Raw genomic sequence first — 18,592 nt, 5'->3', positions numbered from 1 at the left:
CAACAATTTTTTCCATGCTGCTTTAGAGCAAACATGGATCAATGCCATCAGCTGAAAAGTCAACCTTTTCTTATATTCCAAGGCAGAGTTAAGAATGAAAGAAATAATGTATTATATATAGTTTTGTTAGAGAATGAAAAACTATAAGCTGCATGCTGAAGTTAGTTCTTCATTATTTTCATTTCCCCTGACCATGTATGTAGTGGTAGGATTCAATTTGATAGTTACAAGATTTTAAAAGATAGCAGCATTAAAAAGTTGTGCACTTCAATGCTTTCAAAATTCTCATTAGTACTAAAGAAACATTTTAATCAAAATAGGAACCTTCTAAAAAAACAAAGGACTTGTGGAACAAATCAAAGCATAAGAAATTTGTTTCTTATTTCAAAATTGACCCCCAGGGTTCCTTTCCAACACTACAATTCTATGATTTACTCAGTTTCTATGAAAAGCACCTAATGAACCTTCTAATATTTGACACCTAAAGTTGCAGGTTTATTCTGTTGTGGTATGGGTACTTAAAAGCTCAAATAACACATACAATCTTTACTTGGCATCAGTATTGCTCAGGTTTGTTAAGGGTTGACTATGCAAGATGTGTTTAAGACTACATTTGGGTATTGGAAACTGTTGTATGTGGATGATAAGGAAATTGCTTAAAGAAACAAAAGTTGTTCTATGTACCCAAGACAGTCTGAAGCTGTGTATAACAAACAGTGGGTCCCTTTTCAGTCTCACATGGCAATGATCTTGAAATTGTGTTGAGTTGCATAAGCTGCTTCTGATATGAGCCATGGATATGTCAGAGGAAACAAAAAAATTCTACTCATCATGCCCAAACCCTAGGACATACATAAAGTAGTGTTCTTTGGATCCTAAATATAATAGTATTAATATACTTCACATTTATCAAGTGAATTCTAGATGATACAAAAAAGGGTAGGAGACAGTTTAGAATATTTAATTATTTTTTAAAAACTATTTTAAAAACTAATAGCCCACTGGAGGAGGCTATTCATGAAATGTTATTGCTAACGTTTAGACTACTTCTTCAAATAAATTATTAGCTGTGTAGGTTAATTAAGTAGACAAAATCTAGAAGACTGAAATACAATCTAAGTAATTTTAATAATAATTATTATTATATTTTAGCTGGCTATACACTGAATAATTCAATTAAATCCTAAAATACCATGAACAGTAACTTTCATAATATAATCTTTATAGCCTTTTTGACATGCTTGAATAACAAACCAATTTTCTCAAAAAATTCTAATATTAGGTCTATGCTACTGCTACTATGCCACTTGTCATTAAGTAACATAATTCACTCACTTTCATCAGTGAGTTGTTTAATTCTTTATGTATATATTAAGTACATTAAATGAACAAGAGAAAGGAGAGGAATTTGTAAAATGGGGATACTACATAGATGAACATAGGGATTTTGAACAGTGGTTCCCAAACTTTTCTTCCAACGGACCACTTGAAAATTGCCGAGTATCTTAGTAGACAACTTCATGATCTCTCCCCCCCCCCTCCCAACACTTGTTGTAGCAACTGTAATGCACTGTGCTAAATGCTGTATAATTTCCAATCATATTTTAATTGCTACTTTTTCTTATATGGACCACAGTTTGGGAACCCCTGATCTAGAGTAATGATGTTTAGTTTAAAAAGGAGTGAATAAAGTTCTCTGATCCTGTATGAAGTAGGTAGGTGAAAAAGATTTAATTAGTTTCTATCATTTTCCGAAACAGAAGTATCACCAGGCTAAAAAGAAAAAGGGGGAAATCTGGAAACATGCTGAAATTGTTGTCTTGAAAATCAGGTTGCCATTTGATCAGGGTGATGTCAGGGAGCTTTTTCCTCCTTCTCCTCCTCTTCCACCCCATACCTGTTTTACAGTATACCAATCCAGTCAACATAATTTATTTGCAGCACACCATGGGCCTGAGTAGGCAATCAGAGGACCTTCTGTCCACACTACTTGAGAGACAGGGAGCATTGTTGAGGGAGTGGCTATTGAGGCTTTCCATGATCCCAGGCCAAGGCATGCCAAACTGGCCAAAGCTGTGGCAATGGAAGGGGCTTGGTGGCTTCCTCTTCTTCCTTTAGTCCCTCCCACTTTCAAGGTCACATCAGAACTAGATGCTAGAGGGCAGAGGAATGATGGGACCTGAAGCTTGTGGGCTGCTCTAGACTGTCCCAGGAAAACGGCAGATAAATTGAGGAGTGGGAAGAATAGAGGAAAGTAAGTCTATGTACAGCACCCCTCTCTCGACCTTCCTTCATGGCTTTTCGGCCCTACTGTTGATTATTATTTTTCTTTCTACCCATTACAAGCTGACAGGTATATCTGCCAACCAAGGATGACACCTGGTGCATCTAATGAGTTTTATTTCATGAAACCTATGCCAAAATAAATCTGTTTGTCTCTAAATGTGTAAAAGACTGGTTTTGTTGTAGCAGACTGCTACCCATCTGGAATTTGCCTTCAACAGCTGCTTCCCTATAAACTTCCTTCAAAGACTCTTCTCCTTTCTATTCCTCACAAGCCAACTCCTTTCCTTCAGTCTTCTCCTTCAAGCCCTGCTGATACAGGACCTTCCATGGTCCCAACCCCCTTAACTTTAACCTACTCCAAATTCAAAACTTCATATAATGAGAACCCATGCATTATTGCACATGACTTCTGTTCAAATACAATTAAATAAGCAGCAAAAAGACCCAATACTTAATAGGAACGATTTATCTAAAGGAAAAAATGTATGTGAATAATCAATAGGAATTTACATATAGATATAACATGCATGATTCAACACTTCATTTGGGTGCAAATAACTTCCAAGCATGGCACCTCCATGCCACTGTAGCAATCAATAAACAATAGTGGGTGTGCACTCCCACAAGCAGCTTTGACTTACTACAAATCATAAACCCAAACCTCTAGAAGAGTGACATCTATAAGGTGGCATAGATTTGTGTCTGTACGTTTAATGCTTTGTTTAGGCATAAGACACTGTCAAATGCTTCAGCTCAGGCCAATAACCTCCAAAATAGCTTGAGTTAGCCTAAGTCTTACACAAGACACTGCATGGTCTATCAGTACCTGAGACCATGCTGAGATCCAGCAACCTGTGAATGTGCAAAAGTGTGACCTGCCAAAATATGACTGCTTGAAAAAAAGAGGTTGGCATGCACTGGAGTACAAAATCCAAATGCCAGGCATTGAGCTCAGAGAATAGTAAACATATAACTTATGAAGAGTTGGAATATTAATGACTAACGTGAATTTGAACATGTAAGATTGGATGTTTTAGGGCAAAGTAACTACATTTATCTCTTAAACAACGGAAAGTGAAGATTTTCTGTTAAATTCAATAGATGCTGTTATATGTTGCATAGGATGCTGTCTGTAACATTTAGAACAAGATAGCCAGTGTGGTGTAGTGGTTTGTTTGCCAAACTAGGGCCTGCGGAGACCAGGGTTTAAATTCTCAATCAGCCAATAAGATCACTGGAGGTCCTTGGGCTGATCACTCACTAACTTACAGCTTAATTTACCTCACAGGGGTATTATGAGGATAAAATGGGAAGAATTGTGTGTGCTACCTCGAGCAATAAATAAATAAATAACCAAACATACAAATAATGTCCCATTATGGACTTAGATATTGTATTGTACATAAAACATAAGAACATATATCTGCTTCTTGAGAAGATCAAGAGTGAAAGTCAGACTGCAGGAAATCCTTATATAAAGGATAAAATTTAACCCTAACTTTAACAAGTTTTCATTTTCCCCCCTACTGTAATTGAATGTTCATATCAAGTTTGCTTTTAAAAGAATGAACAATGCGACTGTTGCAGGTCTACCATCTATTTTTCAGCACTTCGAAGTATAGATCTTTTCATAAATCATGTTCACACAGTAAGAATTCATCCTTTTTGTGGCTTCTCACAATTTCTTTTTCTCTTAACTTCCTTGAACCCTTTGGTATCATCAGTAAATATGGCTACCTCACTGCTTAAAGGTAAAGGTAAAGGTACCCCTGCCCGAACGGGCCAGTCTTGACAGACTGTGGGGTTTGTGCGCCCATCTCACATTTATTGGCCGGGGGCCAGCGCTGTCCGGGGACACTTCCGGGTCACGTGGCCAGCGTGACATCGCTGCTCTGGCGAGCCAGAGCCGCACACGGAACGCCGTTTACCTTCCCGCTGGTAAGCGGTACCTATTTATCTACTTGCACCGGAGGTGCTTTCGAACTGCTAGGTGGGCAGGCGCTGGGACCGAACAGCGGGAGCGCACCCCGCCGCGGGGATTCGAACCGCCGACCTTTCGATCGGCAAGCCCTAGGCGTTGAGGCTTTAGCCCACAGCGCCACCCGCGTCCCACCTCACTGCTTACCCTAACCTAATTTCAGGTCAGTTGTGAACAAATTTAAAAGCACACATAGCAAAACTGATTTTTGAAGGACTCTACTTCTTACATCCCTCCCCCCCAAAAAACTCTTCAGTTTCCTGGTCTCTCAGGCCCACCTGCTCTCCCACCCTCCTGTGGCCACGCACACACAAACAGGCTCTCCAGTTCTCATTATGTCAATGAGAGGTTGCTCTTCTACTGCCACGAATTAGGCAGGAGGTCATCATCACTCGGTAGGAGACTGTGTGGGGAACAAGAGGAATGGGATGCAAGCACTGTTGAAATGAAGTTCCCAAAAGGCTTCTGTCTCCATCTGTCCATTCCTTTTGCCTCCCTTCTTCCTGTTCTCTCTCCTCCTTCTCACATACAGTCAGCCTGTCAGCCCACTCATTCTTCTCCTTCCCTTTTTGTGCATGCCACAGCTTCATTCTCTAACCGTCATTTACGTCTAAACATGTGCAAGCAGTGAGCTGCTGGTCTCAGTTACAGAAAGACCAGGGGACAGAAAAGTAAGGAGGCACTAGATGGGCTGTTGTGCCAAGGCTACGCCCACTGGCAATCCCCAGCCCACAGTACAGGAAACACTACCTTAAATTATTGTTAAGTACATTTAAAACTCCTACTTAAAACTTCACTTCCCCAACTTCTGATTTCAAGCACAGCTGTGTCAACAGTAAAGAAAAGTGTACTGGTTTGCTTTCAAAGATCATACTAGATTATGTCATGTCAATCATCTTTACAAGAGGGCAAATGTTTGCTCACTTACAACCCACTTGTGTTCCTAAGGCTAATCTCTCCAGCTACCATAAAGCCAACCATTATTTCTGTCAGCGTTGTGTGCAGATCCATCCCTATATTTTTGCTTATATAATATATATCCCATGCAATAGAAATGTTCTTACAAGGAACTTTAAGTCAACTGGATGATGTTCTCTCAAGCTAATAGTTAAAACGAAACAATAAATAACACACTATGACCATTATATTGCTGACCTCTCATTAAGAAGTTTGTTCAAATACTGAAGACAAAACACCCAGTGACTTACCTAATATGTAGATAGTCTTTTGATCACTTTTTTGACCAAGTGGATTAGCCACTGTACAAACATAAGTTCCAGTATAATTATATGTCAATGGACTGTTGAAATGCAGAGTATTGTTTAAAGGCTGTAAACCTTCAGGCCAATGTCGATCCAACCTGAATCACAAAGAGACATTTTTGAGTGTTCCAAATCTAATATTTTATTCAAATCAGATAATTTTAAATAGCTAAGAGGTTCTCCTTCTCTAGAAGCAAATAAGTTCATGTGCAGAGTATCTCAAAGTAAGAGGAATAAAAAACTGAATTTCACAATTATATTTAATATGAGAACTGAAGGAGTTCAGCAGTAATTTTGTTCATGTATTCTAAAACTAATATAGAACCACTGAACAGTCTTAGGTTTCTGTAACACACTCTTCCCTTCTGAACACACTCTTTCCCATCCTGAAATTCTGCTCAACTTCTGTACTGACTTCTAAGATACCAGCAGACATTGCCACAAACATTGAGACTTTGTCATACTCCTAAGAGCTAGTCATTTACTTTAAAATATTGGTGCGATGTGTACAATGTCAAATTTGGTATTAAAACAATTCTCTTCTCAGGGTGCTGAGCTGAGCATTAGGTGTCCATACACCAATTTAGCCTTATGCCCATTCCAAATAATGTATATTAAATTCTGGTCAATCATCTCACATCACACAATTAAGTTATTTAATATTAATATAATTCATTCATATAATATTACATAAAGCATAATCTAAATGACTATTGTTTAGTTACTTTTTATGCTGTACAGAATACACGTACGTAGCTCCTCATTTGAACCTCTACAGAAAACTCATCAGTGTTACTCAGTACCTCCATGCCAGTTATATTAGCTACAAAGCTGCTATTCTCTCATCTAGGGTTGGCTCCAGAATTGGGAGAGCCTTCAGTAAAGTGCCAATTGATGCGCCCTTTTCCTATATGAGCAAGCCAGCAGCTTATCAGATGGCAATGGTGAGTGGATGTGAGGTGCTATTTAAATTTCTCACAATACCTCCAATGTAGCATCACAACTCAATCAGTCTGAGTTAATTATTCTATAAGTATACATGCATATCTTTGGCAAGTTCAGCACAGAAGTGTAAATCTTTTATTTGCTTCATACATTGAGGTACATGGCACACTGACAAAACTGAGGGAGAGGAGAGAACAGAGCATTCTAAATCTCTTAACTAGTTGCACCCAAGGACCGCCCACTCCCACCCCCATTTAAGTTACCTGTTCACATTTGTATATATTCACGTAAACACCATGAACATAAACAGAACATAAGCAGAATTTTGCTACATAGCAGAAGCAGGTTCAAAATCTTTTTCTTGGCTACCAACACTTTAATTCAAACCAAACTACTACAACAGTAAAAATGTTAAATGTCTTGTTAACAATGTTTAACAGATATGTAATAAGATCAACTGCAGCAAGATTACAGGATGTGAAGCTATATCATCTTCAGTAATAAAGTACCTTGCCCACAATGCAACAGAAGAAGAAATTAAGGCTTCTCAAGAGCATTTAATAATATTTTCTTCTTGCTGCATGCAAGCGGTACACAAAGGTGGCATATCATCATTTAATTCACCTACTAAACTAGACCTGGTCTCCATTAATATGAGCCTGTGTACACACCATATATTTAAAGTGCATTACTTCCCCCAAATAATCCTAGGAAGTGTAGTTTGTTAAGGTTGCCAGGAACTGTAGCCCTGTGAGCGGAAACTATGGGGAAAGCCATATGCTTTAAAAGTATGGTATGTACACAGCCACAGCCTAACATAAAGGAAAAGGGCAAATGCCAGGTCACAAGGAAAGAATAACATGTAGGCCTGCCCGAAGGAGGGCAGAGCCTACTGATTAAAGAGTTATATGCTCCTGATCAGTGTTGATTTTAAATACTTATATCACTTCATCTTCTGTCTTCAGTTATGGACAGTGTTTTTCACCTTAAGATCGGTGTTGTTGTGATCCAAAGTTGGCGGGGGGGGGGGGGAGGTCAAAGAACTGTTATTGTTCTGCAACAGGGTCCCTAGAGCTGCCCAATCAGCATAAAAGGGGAGCTTTTAAGCCAGTTATCCTCCAAAGTGACAATGAAAATACAAGGTGCTTCAAGTTTCAAAAGAATGGTTTGAATGGCTTCAAAATCAGAGGCAGAAGAATTGAAAAAGTACAGGTCGCTACTACTAACATCCAAACTCAGTTCCTCTAATAGGACACGTTTGGACCTTTAAAAAAAAGAAGAAAGAAATCTTCCATTGTGCTATATTTGGAACTGCATTTGTAGTGGTGATTTCATTACTACAAATATACTGACTGTAGTTTCAGAGAGCATTTTAACTTCAAATAATTTGCAGAGCCAGCAAATTAAGATGAAAACTACATTTAAATTGATTATACATAAAATGACATTAAAATAAAATTATCTTTAAAATGATACAAGGCAGCTATTAACTAGTTATGGACATGATGCAACTTTTTAAAATTTTATTCAACATTTTACTCTGTTGTATATTTATACCATGAAATAACAGATCATAGATTACTTCTGAATCAAGTATAACTGTCGCCCAAAGTTAATCAATTGCAGCATTTGTGTTTAACATTAATCATGACAGGCAATCCTCCAACAAAATACTAGCAGCTTTGCAGAATTTCAAAAAGCCATCTAGTCTCCAAACCTGCTATACATAAAATCAATACATTCTGCAAAAAAAACTATTCTACAGTTTATACTGAAGCCTGTTATGTCTGTTGATAAATTCAATGTGGCAATGTATTACTACTTAACAATAAAGCATACTATTTTATTCATAAATAATTCAAATTGTGTCTTTCTCTTACGCTGTTAGCATATGTAGGAGATGTTTTTTTTCTGTGAAAACCAGTGTTGCATTCTCCCTGAAAGCTTTGAGTTGTGACAAATATGCTGCTTAAAATATTTCTCTTGCTAGAACAGACCAAGGAGCCATCTAATCTACAATTCTGACCCTCCCCTCAAGTGACCAGTCAGATACAGTGGTACCTCTGGATACACACACATCTGGAAGTATTTTTCTGGGTTTCACCGTGCGCGCATGCGCAGAAGCACTCCCTCTGGTTGTGGAAACCTCAGGATCTGACCGGAGCTCCAGAACAGATCCCGTCCGCAACCGGAGGTACCAATGTACTTCTGGAAGATTTGAACAGCCACACACTATTTGCTCCAAGCATCTGGTAAATTAGAGGTATATTGTCACTCAAGATGAACATTTTGAACTGTTATGGTTAATAGCCATTGAATAACCTATTTTCCTTGGATTGGCCTTATCCTTTAAAGAAGTCAGGTATGCTAAGTGCTACTACCACATTTGATGGTAATTAATTCCTTAACTTTACAATTTGAATTAACTATTTGCAACATAGTGTTCACAGACTGATACATATTTAAGAAATTAAGATTCAGAATTGAAAAATATTTTACATTTTTATGAATGCCAGAATTAAACAAGAACTTACCGACTCCATGTAAACTCCATTGGCAGTGGATTTGCATCAGCATTACACCTGAGTAAAACATTCTCTCTTCCGATATACCAGTTTCCATCATACCCAGTCACTGTAACCTCGGGGGAATCTACAAACATATATAAACGTAAGCTACTATGGAAAACAATCAAGTAAGACTTTGTGGAATATAGCAACTTTAAACAGTCCCCATCTAAATTATTTTCTTAGCTTCTAATGAATACCTAACCTACCCGGATTTCACCTTCTGCCTGCTTGCCATCATTGTCAACCTGCACTGTCAATAGAATTTAGACATAATACATTTGATTCCATTAAGGAACATTCTTAAGTGAAATTGTCAATAAGAGGGCTGTTGAGAAACCATCTTAACATTCTCAACACGTTTAACATTATCTAAATTAGATACTATTTATTGCACGTTATCTGCACAGATCATATATACAACTTCAAAATGTATTTGTCAGGAACATATTCTAATAAATAAGCATTAAGTAGTGGAAACTATCCATTTCAGTTAACCTGGAATTTAATTAGAATATGGTTGCCATGCACCCCCTGAATTGATCCACCACCCCAGATAACTGCTGTTATCCCAGGGCACCCTGTAGCTTAAAGTTAACACATTATGTATTTCAGACTCTTATTTTGGGTCTTTGAAGTACCAAAACTTCAAGTTACATTTAAACTCTTAAGTCTATATGTAACTTGAAGTTTTGGTACTTCAAAGACCCAAAATAAGAGTCTGAAATACATAATTATTTCCTATTTGACTTTATATAGCCAGTAACGACAAGATTAAGATGTTACTATGGAATAATTCAAATGTGCTGTGCAATGGTCCTGACCATTTAAGCAATCTGATCAAGATATTTCTGGGAGAAGCCAAATTATAAATATGGCAGAACAATAAATCACAAGTTACCTTGGGATGGGACCCAAATCAGAATATGGAAAAGAGCAATTGCTAGCTACTAGCTACTTCTCAAGATAGGATGACTTGAGAGAGGAAACATATGTCAACATTCCTCCTTGTTCCCAACCCAGGGCTTTTATTTTTAAAGGGTAAGGTCTAAGTCAAAGGCTATTTAGAACCATTTAAAGGTATTTAAAGCCTGGAGATATTTGATATCAACAAGATATCCTATCACTTGCAATATGAAATGTTTTTAGAGGACAAAGTGATGAGGACAGAGAACGTATTGCAACTTACTTACATTGAATGTCAAGCACATACACCATCCTAATCTCCTTTTCCAAGGCTGGATGTTTCACAACACATGTTATATGCCTTCCTCTAGCAAATCTTGTGGGGACCAGTTTGTATTTACTCTCCACTGTCACAGTTTCATTGGGATATGAAGTTGAAGTGGATTCCATTTCACCAAGACTACCTTCCCAGAGAACCTCTGCAGCTGGTTTTCCGGTGGCTGCTGTGCAAATTGCGGCAAGTGTCTGATTGGCACCATCAATTAAAGCATTTGGTCCCTTTTTTAGGCTCACGACTGGTTCAACTACAGAAAAATACATAAGAATAATTTATTTTTTGTACCCCGCCCATCTGACTGGGTTGCCCCAGCAACTCTGGGCAGCTTCCAACATAATATACAGAAACACCACCACCACCCAAGAGAACATCACACATTAGAAGCATCCTGATATAGGGCAGGCTTCAGATGTCTACAGAAGGCTGTTTAACTATTTATCCTTTTGACATCTGATGGGTGTTCCACAGGGCAGGTGTGACTACCGAGAACGCCCTCGGCCTTATTCCCTGTAACGTCACTTTTCACAGTGAGGGAACCACCAGAAGCCCCTCAGAGGATATCTACCACTATGGTGAGGCAGTGGGCAAACAGGTGGGGTCTCAGGCGGCACACCAGTTGGAGCTGGTGAACAGTCGTCTTGGACACAGAAAGGACCTGTGGTTCCACAGACGGTTGTGAGTCCAAAATGACCACAAGGCTGCACACCTGGTCCTTCAGAGGCACAGTTACCCCATTCAGGACCAGGGAATGCCCCACACCTGTCCACCCTCTGCCCCCCCAGAAACAGCACTTCTGTCTTGTTGGGATTCAACCTCAAGCCATTAACTGCCATCCATCCTCCAACCACCTCTAGATATTCAACACAGACATATATAAATACTGCCAATTACTTCATCAATAATCTTCCTTAATAGTTTCTGGAAGGGCTTCCAGCCTGATAGTGAATGCCTTTCACATAGCTTCTTTTTTTCTATACATTGTTATGGTAACTAGCATTACATTTATTTGAAGTTATCTGCGATTTTATTTCAAAAGAAAAGTGCTCTACTTGACTTATTGTGATAATTAGATAGATAGATAGATAGATAGATAGATTCTTTATTGTCATTACACAAGTGCAACATTGCACAAAGTGCAACGAAATTGGATGCCATCCCTTAAAACAACAAAAGCAAGACAACAACAACAACCAAACAAACCACATTCCAGCCACACCCACACCACACCCATCAAACTCCCAGGTCACACTAACGAGTTACAGCATTCAAAAGGGCCACAGCTCTTGGATAGAAACTGTTTTTCAGTCTATTTGTCTTTGACTTGATGTTTCTATATCTTCTGTCAGAAGGCAGTAGTGCAAACAGACAGTGTCCCGGGTGAGATGAATCCTGCAGGATGTTATTTGCTTTCCTAAGACAACGGGAACCGTACAGTTCTTCCAAAGATGGGAGAGGATGACCAATAATCCTTTGGGCTGTGGTTATGACCTTCTGGAGCACCTTCCTCTCCCTAGCTGTACAACTGGAGAACCAAGCACAAATACAGTATGTAAGAATGCTCTCTATGGAGCCTCGGTAGAAGGACACCAGCAGTCTCTCACTCAGATTGTTCTTCTTTAAAAGTCTGAGGAAATAAATTCTCTGCTGGGCCTTCTTCACCAGAGCAGTGGTATGTGCGCTCCAAGTCATGCCCTGATCGATAGCTACTCCCAAAAACCTGAATTCCGCCACCCTCTCCACCCGTTGATATACAAGGGCTGAATGTCCGCCTTTTTTTTCCTGTAATCCACCACCAATTCCTTGGTCTTAGCCGTATTAAGAGCCAGATTGTTCTCTCCACACCAAACACAGAGCCGCTCCACCTCGTCCCGATAGGCGGACTCATCCCCTCCTGAAATGAGCCCTACCACCGTAGTGTCATCAGCAAACTTGATGATTTTGTTGCTGGAATAGATGGCTGTACAGTCATACGTATAGATAGTGTAGAGCAGGGGACTCAACACACAACCCTGTGGTGAGCCGGTGTTAAGGCTAAGGGCTGTGGACATGTGTGACCCTACTCTAACCCTCTGGGAACGTTCTGACAAAAAATCCAAAACCCAGAGACAGATGTACAAATTGACTAGGGCAGGACACCCCGTAGTCCATCACTGCCTACCTGAATAATTAGTCAGCCAGTAAACAACAAGTAGGTGAGCAGTGCAAACCTATTCTGTACAGTTCAATAGGGCTTTCTTCTGTCAGGTAATTAGACACAGTATCATAATAGCTCAGTTCCTAATCAGATCAGTACAGCCACCTTGAATTGAATAAATGTCACATTTATAAGAAATATGAGGATATAGTACATTCCAACGGGAATATCTGAAGATAAATATTAACATTAATAAAGACAAACTGTTACTGCCCACTTAAGCAATTAAACCTATTGCCAGAGTCAAGACATGCAGAGTTCTGTTACAGTTTCATATTTATTCATAGCAAGTTCCATAGTTCATTCAAATAAAACTAGAGGACTCTTATACTATGCCTTGGCTACTGGCAAATAGTGTACCTAAGGGTTTAGTCTGGTCCTCCATGCTATTTCAATATCTACATGGAGCTTCTGGATTTAGGGATTTAGTACATTTTGTCAACAGTGTGCAATTTAAAGGTACACTTATTCTTATTTTCATCAGACATTAGAAAAATTGTTGATGCCCAGAATCAAGACAATAATGCTCCTAGTTAGACCACACCTCCTCCCCCGGGATACAGTCTATTCTGGATTGGAGTGTAACTCCTGCCTCCAAAAATCAGTGTTGCAATTTGGGGGTATTCCCGTTTCCAGCTTTGCATCTGAATGCAAATAGTGATATGTCCATTCCTAAACAGATGTACTTTTACACTAGGCTACCTGAAAGAATCTTAAGGAACTTCAGTTGGTCGATAATACAGGAAGGGTATTTCTGAGTGTTCAACCAACAGCTGCACTAGTTGTTAATGTTTCCAGGTAGCATTCAAAGTATTGGTGCTTACCTTTAGTCCTAAACTGTGTGGGTCCAAGATACCTTCCTTACCAGCCTACACTGTTCCTAAGATATTTGTGGACAGGCCTTTCTCCTAGGTCTGCCTGTAGCAGAAGCATGATTGAGGAGAGAGAGATTGTTTTCCATAGCTATCAGACTGTGGAATAACTTACCTGATGAGATTTGTTTGCCACCCTCCGCCCGCCCCCTTCTGCTTTCTGCCAGAAGGTTAGATCTTTTCAGTTTTACCAAGCACTTTATTTTTTATGCAAAAAACCTCATTTTAGGAAGTTCAACCAAACACCCATTTTTAAATGGTCGATTTAACAGAATTGTTATTTTCCTTTGTTGTAAACCCTCCTGAGATTCCACTGGAAGAATTGGGTATACATTTCCTAAATAAACCCATTTAAAAGTAAAGATTTTAACCAGAGAGGAAAGTTTACACAGTTAGTAAGCCTTCCTTCCACCCCCATCCCCACTGCCTCCCCCTTAAACACTTTGCCCCAGAATGCAGTGGTGTTGTTCAGGTGGCTGCAATGAAGGGGTAATTGTAAGAAATTTGGGAAAAGGCTATTTGCACAGGCTAATTCTGAAACAAAGTTAGATAATGCTACTTTTTTGCTTAGACCATGAAGTATGGCGCCATTTAAATTTAATTTGTTATCTACATAAATAGTTAAAATTATGATAGAATACTCAGGATGTTCTAGATAGTCTGTGTTTCATAAATCTACTATATAGAATTCTACTACAAAGCAGTGATTATGGGTACACTCCTCCCTCTCCACCATGCATACAGCTCATAAACACACAAGGCACAGAAACAGACACACCCCATTCTAATGATCAACCCAACAACCAGGGAGGAAATGGTTTACATCACTATTATAGCAGTGCACCCTCCCCAGCACTGTGTTCACTGGTTTTTCTTTCTGCTACTGTCAATATCAGTGGAACAGGTTAACGCATAGGTTAACCCACCCCTGTATGTTAATATTTGGCTTCCCGTGAATTACTACTGCAAAGATTAAATATGGGTTTCTAACATTTATTGTTGCAGAGAAAGACTGAAAGATAAGTTCTCATGAAGTAGCAGAAATTCTTAGCCTACAGTAAACTACTTGAGCAAGAAAAGATTGTCCTTTACACTCTGGGCACTGAATAACTGCTGTTTTAATTTCTCAGTCATGCTAGCTAAACTACAAGTCTTTCTTCACACTGCTAGATATCTGAAAACAAAATGATGGTCCCAGTCAAGTGACAGTGCTTGTCGCATGCTGCTCAATCCTAAACAGCAGGGATTTCCAAACTATTTTCACCTGAAAATTGCTGGACGTTTCAGTGGACCACTTATTGATCTTTCCTAGTGCTAGTTGTACAGTCCCTGCTTCCCTCTCCTCTTCCTGCCACACCACCCCATCACCCCATAGGATATAAAGCACAAAGGGCAAGTTTTCATCTTAGAATCAACTACCCAACAGTTCCAACAGAGGAAACTTGCACCCATTCTTCCATTTTAACTCATTTAAATTTTAAGGACAAAAAAACAAGCCACAAGTGTTTCAGAGAAACAGTACTTGACTCATCACACTATTTCTCAACTTGCCATAGATGAACCTTGTCCACTCCCATCCTTCCCTCTTCTTTTCTGCCAGAGCTTTTCTGCTTTGGTTTTGAATTTTGGATTAACCACAGTATTGGGCTATGTCCACACTGTAGGTAAGTGGCTTCATAACCCATGATTTAAGATGAACCTCAATTTGTCAAATGTGTGCAACGTAAATTAGGGTTAATCAAGAATAGAAAATGAAGCTTAACTCTTTGCAGCTGCACATGAGAAGACTGCAGAGAGGAAAGTGAAAACCACAACTTGCCAAGGTTTGTTCCAATCACAATAAATTTTGTCCAATGCATGTTTTATGAGTGCTTGTGTGCAATGCCTTATATATTATGCTCTATGCAAAAATAATCATTTTTCTCCCTTTTGTTCTAAATATGTTAATCTGAACATTATGATATATAGATAAGAGTTGTTGATAAATTCTGTGTGATAAGAGAAACTAGGAAGGATAAAATTAGGAACATTAGATTCAGAACTGATACAGGATTAAGAAAAAAGACTAAGTTAGTTACTGAATGAATTTGGATTTTGAGAAAGACAAACAAAGATCAAAGTAAATAATCTATTTTCAATATTAATAAATCAACTGACTAAACCTGAAGGATTACTGGGGGAGAAGATTTGAAAACTTTGAAATAAGTTTGGTCAACTTAGTAATGGAAACCAAGTGAAAATGTATTTAGTCAATGTCTTTCCAAAATGAATGATAGGGTGAGTAAAGGGCTTAAGAAGAGATGGACCATGTATTACTTATTTTCAGTAACTGGAAAAATGACAGAGTAGATCATAGACTGATAGACTCTGCTTCATGTAGGGTGTGAAGCACTTCTTTGCAATGTTCCAAGAGGTCATATCAACCAAGAATAGGCAGGAAATGGTCCACAGCAGCTACTTTCTTTGGAAACCACTATTAAAATTCACCTCATCCTGATATTATTTCCTCCTTGAGCAAAGTAATAATGCCTAATGAAGTACTTATTTGCAATGTACCTTGGGATGACTAGACATTTACCCTTAAATAGATTTACATGGAACTAGGACTACTGTCTGCCCTGCCAGGTCTTAACTTGGAGACTGTCTCATGTGGATCTTCACTGATATAATGGGTTTAGAGGCTAATATTTTACAGATAAATCCAGGCAGGGGCCAGACCTAACTCTTAAGTCAATCTGCTTGTGAAGGGTTGCAGCCAAGTTTTATGAAATAATAATCATCACTGTCTAATCTAATACTTGTAAGAAACTGCCCTTGGGTGTGATGCACTATTACAGAAACATACATCAAGGAGGTATAAACTTTAAAAAGCCTGTCCCTTCCTTATCCCACAAAGATGGTGGGTATGGGTATAGGGTGTGGGAATTAGCACTTGGTAATATGACCAGTAAAAGGAACATGATGGAGAATTTCCAGTATTTAAATTGCACTGACCATTATTTCTCTTCTATGAAAATGCCTTCATTAATAGGATCAGAATTAAAGGCAGGGCATTTTATTACTATCTAAAGGAAAAGCCTGTAAAATGCAGAAATCAAGATCCAAATTACTATACATCTGAAGCTGCATAGAATGCGAACCTTGTTAACACTTGCTGCGGACTCCTCCTAGAAGATCACTGTTTTATCTAAGCTGTCTGTAGTTACTTCATTTCACCCCTATTTTGGAAGTTGCCTTCTAAATTCTAATTTTATAACAAAGAATATCCCATAACACAGCTTTGTCCAGCTAGCTTTAGCTTACCAGAAATAATTATTTAAATTTCAACATTTGCAAACAAAGGGGTTAAACACAAATAAACAATCTCCCCATATTTACAAAATACTGAAGTTAACATTTAAAATAATATTGATAGAAACCATGCAGGCTCTGTCTATTCACACTGCAGAGCAAGTCCTAATGTTTTCCAAACACACCAACAACTGTTGATGTTATAGTCACCAGGGAAAGTTCCTGTGGCAGCAGCAGTGCACTCAATAGGAACATATTCTATGTTCTGGGTCATTTCAGAAATGTGTTGTCCTCTGATCAATATAAGAATCTACTGGTGGAGGCAGGCATCAAACAGCAAACCATATATCACAAATGTTACCACAGCAATGCTAAGAGGGTATACAGCATTATGTAGAATGCTGTTGCTATTTTGTGAAGGTCACATTTATTGCCAAGAATTAAGCTTTCTAAAAGAGAGAGAGAGAGAACATTTTGTTGCTGTGCACAAAGGTAAAAAAGGAAGCATAGGATGAGGATGCTTCATTTTGGTTAAGATCAAGCGCCTTCTCAAGGAGAAGCATATTTTACCAGAACAAATTACAAGAACTGCTAGAACCAATTCCTTATATTTTATAACATTCTGTAAACAAAGAAAAAAAATCTTGTTAAGGACTTATAAAAACAACAAGGACACACTTCTAACATCGCCACCAGCAACCTTGTCAAGAGCCTATGCAGCTTTTGGGCCCAGGCTACCTGAAAAACCTCCTTATATGAAACTGCCTATGTACTAAAATCCTCAAGTGATAACTTCCTCTGAGCTCCATCAACATTAGAAGCATTGGTGCTGGTGGCACATGACACAGTCTTTTCTGTAGTTGCTCCATCTTTGTTATCCATCAGCAGGCTTAAGTCCTTCCTACTAAGACAGGCCTTTGAAAACTTAAGGCACAGATGATGCTGATCAATAGTCTACTGTCAGGACAAAATGTATTTTAATTCCTGGTTCTAAATGTATTCTGATGTATCTTAATTATTTGTTTTTAACCAGTTTGTTTTAATTAGTTTATAGGGGTTTTTTGTTTATTGTCTTTTAAAATGTTGCAAGTCACCTTGAATTGCAACTTAGGGAAAGCTGGAATGTAAGTAAGCAACTAATAAATATGGGAAGGACGGTACAAGGAAATTGTCCAACCGTTATTTTAAGAGAGGGCATGTAGAGGGGGCTAAAGTTAGTTATCACACAGTACAGTTACAGCATGGAAAGTTTTAATGGGTTAGTCACATTCACATAAAATAGAAATTGAGGAATATGCTTTATGCCAGGTTTCTACAGTAGCACAGGAGCTATTCTCAAGGTAAATACAGTAATAGGAACAAGTATAATATACATTAATGTACCTAATTAGGCTGGCTTCTAAAGGAGAAAATCAAATAATTTTCCTGGAGCTGGTCTAGAGTATATCACTGAATATATCGGATAAGACTTTCACCAATTAACTCTTTAAAAAGGAAGGGTTTTTTTTTAAAGGAAGATCAGGGTGGGGAATCTGCCTTTCATGCAGAAGATCCCAGGTTCAATCCCCAGCAACTCCAGGCAGAGTTAGGAAAGGCTCCTGCTTGAAACCTTGAGGAGCTGCCACCAGTCAGTGAAGACAATACTAAGCTAAATAGAAGAATAGTTTAAATTTAAAAAATCCTTCCAGTAGCAGACCAACACGGCTACCTATCTGTAAGAAGAATAGTTTGACATGGTATAAAGCAGCTTCTTATGTTCCTATAAGATACAATACTAATATGCTGCAACTTCGCACACTCAAAGAATTTTGTAATACAATCCAACTGAACGTTCCATTTCCAGACAATAGCATTCAAACCTAAATCAAGGGAATACCTAGCTAACTAAAACTGTTCTAGATAAATACGTCAGAGAATAACACATATTTTCTCTATTCATTGAAGAAGCTACAAG

The 18,592-nt window shown here is 38.5% G+C and overlaps 1 protein-coding gene across 4 annotated transcripts in view; it reads right to left on the bottom strand.

Annotated features, from left to right (window-relative positions):
* The window catches only part of NECTIN3 (nectin cell adhesion molecule 3), a 45,167-nt gene that overhangs the window by 15,603 nt on the left and 10,972 nt on the right, over positions 1-18,592 (bottom strand). For all 4 annotated transcript variants that reach the window (XM_082219748.1, XM_082219746.1, XM_082219747.1 and 1 more), the window contains exons 3-5: positions 10,232-10,528; positions 9,006-9,123; positions 5,473-5,624 (exon numbers count right to left, since the gene is read on the bottom strand). In XM_082219748.1, the coding sequence (XP_082075874.1) occupies positions 5,473-5,624; positions 9,006-9,123; positions 10,232-10,528 (567 nt within the window). The remainder of the gene's footprint in view (positions 1-5,472; positions 5,625-9,005; positions 9,124-10,231; positions 10,529-18,592) is intronic.

The sequence above is a fragment of the Podarcis vaucheri genome (assembly GCF_965113315.1).
Source record: "Podarcis vaucheri genome assembly, chromosome: 4".
Lineage (NCBI taxonomy): Eukaryota > Metazoa > Chordata > Lepidosauria > Squamata > Lacertidae > Podarcis > Podarcis vaucheri.
Note: the sequence above shows the minus strand (reverse complement) of the source record. Positions and strands in the feature narration are given on the sequence as shown.